This window comes from Lithobates pipiens, unplaced genomic scaffold (assembly GCF_037356315.1).
Source record: "Lithobates pipiens isolate NorthernLeopardFrog02 unplaced genomic scaffold, aLitPip1_a1.2 Scaffold_13, whole genome shotgun sequence".
NCBI lineage: Eukaryota > Metazoa > Chordata > Amphibia > Anura > Ranidae > Lithobates > Lithobates pipiens.
The window spans coordinates 37083644-37096340 of record NW_027507718.1 but is presented as its reverse complement, the minus strand read 5'-3'; the positions used below and the strand labels follow the sequence as shown (position 1 = coordinate 37096340).

General features: G+C 41.0%; 1 protein-coding gene across 3 annotated transcripts in view; it reads right to left on the bottom strand.

Annotated features, from left to right (window-relative positions):
• SMARCA2 (SWI/SNF related BAF chromatin remodeling complex subunit ATPase 2) overlaps nt 1-12697 on the bottom strand; it is a 355922-nt gene that overhangs the window by 107761 nt on the left and 235464 nt on the right. For all 3 annotated transcript variants that reach the window (XM_077475014.1, XM_077475013.1, XM_077475015.1), the window contains exons 21-23: nt 9181-9288; nt 8564-8650; nt 4503-4549 (exon numbers count right to left, since the gene is read on the bottom strand). In XM_077475014.1, the coding sequence (XP_077331140.1) occupies nt 4503-4549; nt 8564-8650; nt 9181-9288 (242 nt within the window). The remainder of the gene's footprint in view (nt 1-4502; nt 4550-8563; nt 8651-9180; nt 9289-12697) is intronic.

Genomic DNA, 12697 nt, shown 5'->3' with positions numbered 1-12697 from the left:
GTTGTCCCCCTATACATTGTAAAGCGCTTCGTAAACTGTTGGCGCTATGTAAATCGTGAATAATAATAATAATAATACAGGACAGGACACAGACTAACATGCAGTGGTGATTAGATGTAGATAAAAAAAATTAATAAAAAATGTCAAGAGCCCCAATGAGCAGCAGAAAAAAAATATATTGTGTGCATGAGGTTGATATATGAAGGGCGATACAGCAGTGTGCGTGCACTGACAATGGCCAGTCTCCTCCAGTAGCTTCTTTGTCCTGGCCAGGGAAAGCAGACAGTTCAACTCCTGGGTTTGTCTGGAGAGGTTTGGCCGAAAACTTGATCTTGGATCACACACCATCAGACAGGATCCAATCAAAGCCACCCACTGGTGTGACCTCACTCATGTAGCACGAGCAGGATCACTTTTATGGAAATAAATCCCCTTCCCCAGCCTGCCTGAGAACTACTCACACTGGTTAAAAAGGTGGACCAGCAATAAATGTTTTACTGCTACTGTTTTTTTCGGCAAATATACGTCGGCAGAATGGCATGGCTGGGCAAAGTAACGTACCCGTACGTTACTTTGAATTTCCCGTCGTGCACGCACGCCTGCTGCGTGCTCCATGCCGGCGGACTCGATCACCGAGGGGATACCCACGCTCGTGTCACGGAGCTGCCTAATGACAAGGCACAGATTGTCTGCTCCCTGTCATCAGTAGCAGCGATCAGTGTCATGTCACACACAGCTCATCCCCCAGACATTTAGAAACCCTCCCCTAGGACACACTAAACCCATCCCCGCAGTGGTTAACCCCTTCACTGCCAGTGACATTTTTACAGTAATCAATGGAATTTTATAGCATTGATCTCTGTATAATGCCAATGGTCCCAAAAATGTGTCAAAATTGTCCGATGTGTCCGTCATAATGTCGCAGTCACAATAAATATCGCTGATCGCCACCATTACTAGTAAAAAATATTTTTTTATAAAAATGCCATAAAACTATCCCCTATTTTGTAGACGCTATAACTTTTGCGCAAACCAATCAATAAACGCTTATTGCAATATATTTTACCAAAAATATGTAGAATACGTATCGGCCTAAACTGAGGAAAAATATATGTTTTTTTTTTTATATATTTTTAGGTGAGATTATAGCTAAAAGTAAAAAATAATGTGTTTTTTTCAAAATGGTCGCTCTTTTTTGGTTTATAACGCAAAAAATAAAAACCGCAGAGGTGATTAAATACCATCAAAATAAAGCTCTATTTGTGGGGGGAAAAAAGGACATCAATTTTGTTTGGGAGCCACGTTGCACGACCACGCAATTTACATTTAAAGCGACGCAGTGCCGAATTGCAAAAAGTGCTCTGGTCAGAAAGGGAGTAAATCCTTTCGGGGCTGAAGTGGTTAAAAAAACGTGGGATCTGATGGCATTCTAAGCATAACAATAAATGATACTATGCTGCACCTCATATTACCAAGTTTAAAGGGGTTGTAAATCTGACAGTGCCGGCCCCCCCATTCTACTTACCTGACCCCTCAAAAGTCCCGCACTTGCCTCAGACATCCTCATCGCCGCTCAGCCTGGCCATTGATTGGCTAGAGTGGATGGATTGAAAGCAGCGCAGCTATTGGCTCGTGCTGCTGTCAATAACATCCAATGATGCTGCGCACCAGGGGGCGGGGCCAAGTGATACAGTGAGCGGCTATAGCCGCCGGATGTATCACGGGAGCGCGCCCGCAATTGCTTCTCACCATGTGAGGGAGCTCGCAATAACGTGACAAGTACTTGTGGGGGGAAGCCGAGACAGCCGCCAAGGGACCCCAGAAGAGCAGGTTCGGGGTCACTCTGTGCAAAATGAGCTGCACAGTGGAGGTAAGTATAACATGTTTGTTATATATATAAAAAAAAAAAAAAATCCCTTTACAACCACTTTAATGATAAAATGTGTCTCAGCAATGCAAAGGACACAAGAGAGAACATACTAGGCAAAAAAAAAAAGGTACTCAAGACTAAACAGAATTAATCAAACCAAATAGAAGTATACAGTACTGAGCAAAAGTTTTTTGGCAGGCGTGAAGAAATGCTGTAAAGTAAGAATGTATGCAAAAATATATATTTTAATGGTTTACTATTATCAATTCACAAAATGCAAAGTGAACAAACTGAAGAAAAATATAAAAAAAATAAAAATCTGTATTTGTTGTGGCTTTCAAACCAGCATAAATTCTTTCTAGGTACACTTGCACACAGTTTTGAAAGTTTGGCAGGTAGGTTGTTCCAAACATCTTGGAGAAATAACCACAGATTTTCTGTGGATGTAGACTGCGACATATTCTCTGAAAGAAACCTTCTGGCTGCAAAACTTCTGGTACCCCTTTTATGTTTGATGTATAACACAGCGCATTGTCTAGCTGCACCCTGTTTGGGTGCCTCTTTCACAGAACGGGTATAGCTTTGAGCTCCAGTATGTTGATGTGAAGCTTGCCTTCTACAGGTAACCAGGTTTCCTGAACCATGAGGGAATGGAACACACTTAAACAGCCTGAAAGACTGGCATCTGTTATAACTTTACAGTGATTTGGAAAGAAAGGCATCCCTTTGTTAAGTGCTTGACATCCAGCACGTAAGGGAAATTCTTGCTTGCAAGGTCAAAAGGAGCATCCATGTTCCAGGTCAAAAAAATGTTGTTTTGGAGAGGTCTCAAATGAAATTGGGCAAATGGTACAGAAGAATGAAAGAAGCTACAATGAGACCCAGAACTCTCATGGAGAATCCTATTGTGGGATGTCTATTCGGCAGTAAATATCGAGTGAGCTCTTAGAGTGAAAAAATGTTCTGCACTGGAAGGAAAAAATTTGGACACACGCAAGCAGGCAGAAAAGCATGAGAGCAAATTTTGAGATTGATCACCCAACTGAAGGCCTGGAGCAACTGAATGTCTTGGGCATTGGCAGATAGCTGTAAAAAGGGGAGTTCTTCAGGAGAAGTCAGTCTAGTATGAAGGGGGATCGGCAATCCCCCGACCGTGGGTTGTCGACCGCAGGGTGGGTGACAGGTAGATCGGGAACAGGTCTGTGCCGCCGACTCCCACCTCCTACTGCTAGCTGCCGGTTTTTGCAATCAGCCTTCGGTCCATCTTCCTCCTCTGCAGCTGTCATCAGTGACCAGCAAAGAGCGAGAGGCAGCACAATCACCTGCTCGTTAATGAAAAGTCAAATGGCCAGCTCCTGCTCCCGCCCTGTCCAGAGCTGTGATGCTTCTCGGTCTCATGTGTTCACAGGTAAGATGAGCGTGTGTGTATGCGTGTGTGCGTGAGAGATGTTAAGGGGCTAGTGGACACTGCTATGGGCAGGGCCACGCCCATAACAGTGTCCTCTACCACCCTTTGCATCACCACCCCCCCCGGCATTCTGAGCGCAACGCACTCCCAATCCCTGCACTCTGAGCGCAACGCACTCCCAATCCCTGCATTCTGAGCGCAACGCACTCCCAATCCCTGCATTCTGAGCGCAACGCACTCCCAATCCCTGCACTCTTTTGTAATACTTTTTTTTTATGTCCACTGCATTTGCAATCTACATTTGGGGCTAACAATGCTTCATCGCCTGAAGTAGAGCACAAAGGCAGTGCATTTTGAACACGGTGCAGAAAACACACATGGAACATGCCATTCTGGAATCGCAGCCCCAACAGGATACTCTGCCCGGTGAGCTTTGACTTCATCAGTGTTGTTCAAGTAGATCTCCAGCTCTCTAAGGTTGCCTACCCCTGGCTTAGATCACCTGTTACCTAGATGCCCCGAGTCATGAGTCATGAGAAAGGCAAAAAGAGGTGCTAGGAAATTTGTGAATGCTCTGAGCAGAGGATGTGCTTAAGGGAAGTGCAAACTTGAAATGGCAGTTTGCCATTGCAAAAGGACAGAAAGTGTTGACGAGGTGAATAATTGGATATCCAAGATGCCCAAATATTTCCCCTGTCTCAGCAAGGCAAATACTGATCTTGCGGATTCCCATACCATGAACTTTTAAAAGACAAACTGTACTCATAGGAGTACACTAATCCCTACGCATGCTTGGAAATAATTCGGCGCATGCTCTGAAGCAATGAACTTCATTTTATCGGTTCGTCGTAGTGTTGTACGTCACCGCGTTCTTGACGGTCAAAAGTTCAGAGAACTTGTGACCGTGTGTATGCAAGCCAAGCTTGATTGGTTTTTCTGACGGAATTCCATTCAAGATTTTTCCAACGAAAAATCTGATCGTTTGTACGCAGCATTAGGAGTGGGAAGAGGGTTTTGGGGTAGACTGCATTAATTTAAACAATAATTTTGTGATTATTTCATAAAAAATTATTTGATAAAAAGAAATAAAAATATAGAAATCATTCACAGATGAAATTTTGGCTGTCAGAGAAATAAAAAACTGTACATTTAGTTATTCATGAAGCTTCATGCTTAGAATTATGTAGATTTACCAGTAAATGCAAAATATTAAAAATGATTTACCCGTTGATGATACCATTAGCATATCCCAGATGTTCGGCAAAGGATTCCTACAAAAAATAGAATTGGTGTAATCACAAATTGTAACAATTACACGCAAAATCAGAAAGAAATCATTCAACTATATTTAAGAAAATGGAGAGGTAGTTACAATCCAGGGTCATAATATAAGATACAAATAATCATAGAAATAAAAAACAAATCAGCCTTTCAAAAAAAAAAAAAAAGGGGGCAGAAAACTGACTTCTTTGATTCCTTCTGCTCTAGTAATTTAGTGCTCATGGAATAGCGCTTATTTCATATTTAACCGCTTGCTGCCACTTTAAGGACGAATAGAGGGGCACGTGCGGTATTGAGGAGCCCATGCACGTGCCCGGCGGTTGCAATGGGCAGTATATATGAACATGGATCGGTCTCCTCCCCCAGACAGTCCTATCCCCTCCACAGTTAGAACACGCTGATGGAACACATTTAACCCCTTGATCACCCCTAGGGTTAACCCCTTCCCTGCCAGTGACATTTATGCCGTAATCAGTGGCTATTTTTAGCTCCGATTGTTCTATAAATGTCAGTGGTCCCAAAAAAGTGTCAAAAGTGTCTGATCTATATCTGCCGCAATCCCGATAAAAATCACAGATAGTTAAAAAAAAAAAAAAAAAAAAAAAAGTGAAGAAATCTATTCCCCTATTTTGTAGATGCTATAACTTTTGCGCAAACCAATCAATACGCGCTTATTGCTATTTTTTTAACCAAAAATATGTAGAAGAATATTTATCGCCTAAATTGAGGACATTTTATATATTTTTTTAAATTGGGGATATTCATTATAGCAAAAAGTTTAAAAAAAAAAAATATTTTTTCTCAAAATTGTTTTTTTTTTGTTTATAGCGCAAAAAAAGAAAAAAAAAAAAAGAAAGAAAAGAAAAACCACAGAGGTGATCAAATACCACCAAAAGAAAGCTGTTTGTGGCGCAGTGCCATATCGCAAACAATGGCCCTGTCAGGAAGGGGGTAAATTTCCGGTGCAGAAGTGGTTAAGCTACGGGTTTATTGATACACCTAAAAAAAGTTATCTTTTTTTACAGTACCAAAATAATATTTATATTCTTGTTTTGGGATGTGTAAGAGGGGTGTAATCTAGTTCTAGATCCTTTGATCTGAGGTACTGTCCTCGCGAGAGGTTTTGGATAGTAATTTTATTTGATATACAGCATTGTGCAAACGTTTTAGGCAGCTATGAAGAAATCCTCCAAGTAAAAATTCTTTCAAAAATATATATATTAATTGTTTATTTTTTTCAATTTACAAAACGCAAAGTGAGGGAGCAGATGAAAAATCTAAATCAAATAAATATTTGGTGTGACAACCCTTTGGCTTCAAAACAGCACCGATTGTTCTAGGTACACTTGCACGCAGTTTCTGAAGGACCTCGGCAGGTAAGTTGTACCAAACGTCTTGAGAACTAACCACAAATCTTCTGTGGATGTAGGCTGCCTCATATTCTTCTATCTTTATATAATCCCAGACAGACTCGATGTTGACATGAGGACTCTGTGGGGGCCAAACCTTCAGTTCCAGGACTTCTTGTTCTTCTTTACAATGAAGATAGTTCTTAATGACATTTGGCTGTATATTTGGGGGTCATTGTCCTGCTGAAGAATACATTTGGAGCCAAACACGTGTATCCCTGATGGTATGGCATGATGGATAAGTATCTGCCTGTATTTCTCAGCACTGAGGATACCATTGAAACGCAACAAATCTCCAAATCCATTTACATAAATGCAGACCCAAACTTGCAATGAACCTCCACCATGCTTCACGGTTGCCTGCAGACACGCATTGTTCCTTTTGCAAACACACTGCCCCTTGCCACAGCCAAATATTTAACATTTTACTGATTGGTTTCTATACAGAGTTGCACCAGGTTTTGCCTTCTTCAGTTTTAGCAAATCAACCCTATTGGGTGGAAGTTTATTTTCACAGCAGTGGAATAGAAGGAAGAAAATTTACAACTACTAATCACTTTTATGTTACAGATTTACACTATTTGAGCTTTATGTGTGATCTCTACTATTGTTTTTAAAGAAGAACTTTACCCATGCCAGTTTGATAACAATTAATAAAAGAACATGCAGTACATGCCACATTAATACAGTGAACTCTGAAAGTATTCACAGCACTTTTCCCCATTTTGTTCTGTTACAGCCTTATTCCAAAATGGATTAAATGCATTATTTTCCTACAAACAATACCCCCATGACAACGTGAAAGAAGTTTATCTTTGCAAATTTATATTTAAAAAAAATAATAATAATCACACGTACATAAGTCTTCACAGCCTTTGCTCAATACTTTGTTTAAGCACCTTTGCCACCAATTACAGTCTCAAGTCTTTTTGAGTATGATGCTACAAGCTTAGTACACCTATTCTTGGGCAGTTTCTCCCAAACTTTCATTGCAGGACCTCTCAAGCTCCACTGTTATCTTGGCTGCGTACTTAGGGCCGTTGCCCTGTTGGAAGATGAACCTTCGCCCCAGCCTGAAGCCCAAAGCACTGTGGAGCATGTTTTTATCAAGGATGTCTCTGTACATTGCTGCATTCATCTTTTCCTCCATCCTGACTAGTCTCCCAGTTCCTGCTGCTGAAAAACATTCTCACAGCATAAAGCTGCCCCCACCATGATTCACTGTAGGGATGGTATTGGCCAGGTGATGAGCGGGGCCAGGTGATCACCGGTGCCAGGTTTCCTCTAGACACGACGCTCACCATTCAGGCCAAAGAGTTCAATCTTTGTTTCATCAGACCAGAGAACTTTGTTTTTCACAATCTGAGAGTCCTTCAGGTGCCTTTTGGCAAACTGCAAGAAGACTGTCATGTGAATTTTACTGAAGTGTGGCTTCCGTCCGACACCTCTACCATACAGGCCTGATTGATGGGGTGCTGCAGAGATGGTTGGTCTTCTGGGAGGTTCTCCTCTTCATATAAAAGCTGGAGCTCTGCCAGAGTGACCATCGGATTCTTGGTCACCTACCAAAATAAGGCCCTTCTCCCCTGATCGCTCTGTTTGGAAGAGTCCTAGTGGTTCCAAACTTCTTCCATTTAAGGATGATGGCAGCCACTGTGCTCATTAGGACCTTCAATGCTGCAAACATTTTTTGCACCCTTCCCCAGATCTGTGCCTTGATACAATCCTGTTTCAGATGTCTACAGACAATTTCTTGGACTTCACAGCTTGGTTTGTGCTCGGACATGTACTGTTAACTGTGGGACCTTATAGAGACAGGTGTGAAACAGTGCATTACTGAACTTTAAACCGTATAGGGGACAGCCTGAAGTCATCTACCAGTACTGAATTTTCTAACTAAAGTTCCCGCTTTATGGGTGTTTGTGCACATTTTCACAAAGCTGCATTTAGTTTTTTTTTTATAAGGGTGATCATGTAAAATTACAGTAATCTGTTAGAACGACAGCTGACACAGAAGCTTTCTACACACTGAGACCTTGACTGTTACACTGACCTCCTGTTCCATTAGCAGCACGCTCAACAGCATTGTAGGATGCAACATCACATGTTTACTTTCACATTGTTCTGTTGCAAAAACACTGTAAAAAAGACACGTGTTTTGGCTGGGCTTTTAACACTTTCTTGTTGTCTTGCTGGCAAGTTTTGCACCTGTGAAAACGGGATCTGTGACTTTAAAAAATGAAACAACCCTGTAACTGACCAGTGCGAAGAGTTCCATCGTGTTTAATGGTCATGTGTTTGCCTTTTTTTTTTTTTTTAACACAAAAATGGAAGAAAAGCTGATCAGTGTGAAAGCAGTCTAAAACTTGGTGTTTTACTTTGCAGAATCAAATTGAATAAAATACTTTCTAAAACCGCAGCAGCATAAACTCCATTCTCTAACAAGAATCAATAAGCATGTCTCTATGGTAGTAGTGATGGCATTAGATTGGCTTGCCATTCATGATTTAGGCATATTCCAAATGTAAAAGTCTTATTGCATTGCATTCTATTGTAATGCCAAGTGACAATATACAAGTAAGTCATTTAACTCACCTCGATGTGCTGGAATATAAAGGGGTGATTGCAGATCTTTCTTAACTGCATGATGGTATTCATAAGTGTTTTTGCTCCACCTTTACCCTAGAAGACAAATTGATCACGCTGTCATTACCACAGATGTTTCTATAGTCTGTTATAAATCTAATGCAACAGTGACACCCAAGATCAGTGTTGGGAGGGGGCAACCATAAGAGTGCTACACAGTGGTTTCTGGGAATTCATTTAGATGAACCTCGTATTGCAACTACTGGAACTGAATTTCAGAGGATGAAGATAACAGATGAAACAAAGGACCTTTAAATGCACATTTTCTATAGAAAGCCGTTACAGCCTCTTCATAAAATCAATTTTATCATGTCCTTGTGATAACTGTACAGTGTTATTTGAAACATTTACATTCCTGACTGACTTATGCATTATAACTGTATTTTACTACCCAAATACAGGGGTATATTTTGTAGGAAAATTATGTCCATCTTTGATGCTACTGGTCAAGAAATGTCAGTGCTAACATGATACTTTAAATATATTGTATGCACATAAACCAATTCTGTCACAAATCTACAAATAGTAGAATCATCAGTTCGTTTATTGAACATCAATCAATATACCTTCTTATCTTTTTCAGATCCATCGGTGAGGAGAATACCTTTTCCTTGCATGTGGCGGTAAAGGATCTTTTGGAGAGCTGACATGTCACATTTAATTACATATTCAACCTAAGAGAGATTAAGGATCTGGGTAAGATATGATGACATTCTTTAACAAATAGAAATCATGGGAATTGTTTCAAGTGGCACAATAAAAGAAATTGGGTCTTACAGACACAGCAAAATAAAAAATGCCTGAAACCTGTACAGAATATAAAAGCTTTCCTCCCTTCAGGAAATGGTAGTTCCCTGGCCAACATGCTGATCTGATGCCATCAACACCTAAGGTAAAGATAAATCAAACGCATTTATTGAATGTTAAAATCAATAAAAAGTGGGTACTCACAAAATGGCAACTCTCAATGAGCCTTACAACCACACAATGATGAATGGTGCGGACACAACAAAGGGTAAGAGCCAATGTGTTTCAGGGCCCCCCCCCCCCCCAAAACATGTCAGCTCTCACCCCTTGATGTGTCTGCATCATTCATCATGGTATGGTTCATTGAGAGTTGCCATCTTGTGACTACCCACTTTTTATTGATTTTAACATTCAATAAATGCTTTTGGTAATGCACTAGGTGTGCGCACCTTGCATTTTGTATTGTTTTAGTAGTATCTATCGGATTACCACATCTAAGGAGGGCAGCATTCGTCTAGTCTTGCAATATTGTCCTTGTTGCTTTTTACCACAGAAGACCTTTTAGCGCTGGAAGCGACTATTTTTCTTGTAAAGATAAATCAAAGACAGAAAACCTATAGAGGGTACAAGACCCTACTAAGGAAGAGTGCTTAACCTCCCTTCTAGGAATTAATAAATGAATACTATACAAAACGTGGGCTTTTTAGGTACCAAAGAAACAAACTAGTTAAAAAATTCTATTTGTGCTTCCTTAAAGAGATTTTAAGGGCCCTTTCACACCAATGCATTTTGAACTGCACTCCAACTGCATAGACAGGCCAAAATCCTATGGGTTTTGTTCACATCACTGCAGTGCAGTTTAGCTCAGTAAAAAAAAAAAAAGAAGTAGAGCCCGCTTCATTTTTCTGTACTGCAAATGCAGGGAACACACTATAAGTGTGATTCAAATGCTCCACTTCACCACACTCCTTTAAGCCAAGAAAGTCATGCCTACAAACGTATAGAAAAACGCAGTCCTAAACACAGCACAAAGCACATACAAACGCACATCAAATGCATGTAACCATGCTATCAAAAACACGCAGTTATGTGCACGTTCTGGTGTGACTAGGCCCTAAGGCACATAACCAAAGTTATCATTACATCCCCTCTATCCTTTTTCCCTTTTGCATATTTTCATGTACTTTTTTTGTTTTTTACTAGGAGCCTGAAAAGCAGTGCACCTGCAGACTTGACAGTGTATCTGTCTGCTTGTACCTCGTACGACCAGGCAGTTACACACTGACGGGTAGAGACAATTAATTAACTAGAGCGCACACCTTCTCAATTTCATTGAGAACTACACGCTAACAGCCGCAACAGCTGTGGGTACTTGTAGTTTCCCACTCACAGAATAAATGACGTGGTCTGGTCTTTTTAACATTGACAATGCTATCTTTAACGCCTACATTAGAGTGTAGGTTCAAAAGGTGGATGCATTTGTTATGTATACGCAGAAATCCACCAATGAATAGCAACAGGGTGAAGAAAACGAATGGACAATGCAGACAGTTGACCATGATGGTGCTAATGGGTTTGGCCCGGACCACTGAGGTCTGGCATATAGCCATAGAGAACACCATCAGCTGTATGGCCAAGATTAACAGAGCAAAGTAGTAAGAGGGCTTCCAACCTCTTGTCCATTGGGTCTTTGAAGACTGGGATGTCTGCAACGGAAACAGTCAAGGATTTGTTGAGGCAAGAAATAGCCAGATACACCTCTGGAACTTTCTACTTTTTGTGGTAAGCCTCCTCAACAGGGTACTGAGTAAACAAACTGCATCAAGTAAGAACACCACACCTGATGTCAGATAGTGGCACAATGTGTAGAGCCGAGCCAAGTCTTTGTTCTCTAAGCTGGTAATGAGTCTGACTCAAATATAGAATGTGAAGCCATTTTTACTGTGGTTTGAGTATTTTAAACCATTAAAAACTCTACTATTAGAGGCCTTCTCTTCTTACCATTGCATGTTGCTTAGAAAATAAGTGGGGAGTCTGATGCTGTGTATTTAAAGGGGACCTGCCACTATTCAACAGTATTGCTCATACCATTGTTCTGGGGAACCTGGTAGATGGATGGCATAATCAATGTCCAGTAAAAGCACTGTTATCTGTATATTCATTTATATAGTTTCAGGATCCAGGTGAGCAGGCATCCCTATTGGTGGTGGAGCATTGTGATTTATGGCGGACCCTTATGGGTTTACTTCCTCTTTGTCTCCCTTCAAAGGTAAAGCATAATGGGCTATTATGCATCAAATAGTAGCCCATTATGTGTCACTTACTTGACACAGGAGCCAGCGATGTCACCGCTATCCCCTGTAGCACGAAGCGTCCATCTTCTTCCGGGTATCGCTGCTCCGGTGCTGTGAGTAGCAGGAGCAGCGATGACGTCACTCCTGTGCACGGGAGTCGCCACTGACGGCATAACGCCTGCGCGCCACTGTCTTTTGCCTGTCTTTTTGCAAACATCTCCTAAACCGTGTAGGTTTAAGAGATATTTCATGGACCTACAGGTAAGCCTTAATCTAGGCTTACTTGTAGGTCAAAGTGTTTTACAACCACTTTAAAGATTGAATTTCACATGATGAATGGATGTGAAATCAAGAGGACTCGTTTTGATTCTTTAGAAAAAAAAAATATCGACTTTGGGACTGATTGGGTTTGATTCAACATCTGTTTCTGTCAACATAACACAGTTTATAACCGTTTATTGCTATTAGTGCTATTAGTGTGGGAACACATTGTGTGTTTGCTGCGACTCACTAAGAGGTTCATATCACTATTTTATTTAATTGCTACACGTTACATTTTATATTTTTTGTGGTAGCACACAGAGGTCTAGGATTTATAATCTTGAAGGACAAAAAGGTATTAAGCCCCACCTCCAATTTGGGCCAGACCAGACTTGCAGGGTTCATGTCAGACAGCCTGCACCAACACTATTATGAGCATAATAGTAATTAGACCCATACAGCCTCAGCACATACTGACAATACTGTCAGTATCAGCGTGGAATACCGCATCAGGGCCACAGTATTTGATATAAAAAAATATAGGTAGCCAGGGCTACCTCCAGCCAGGATCTTAACCCTCTATTAGGTCCCCCTAAGGGAAGAGCAGAACAAGGAAGCACTTCAAATGCAGACAGAATAAACACGATAGACATTTAGAGGTACCATAAACTAATCCTGGGCTCAACATTCTCTCTGAAGGATCCCCCTTTAAAAGAAATAGAACCAACCTTAACCCATTATGGCAGAGGTCAAAGCAGACCCTCAGGGACTCTACAACCCT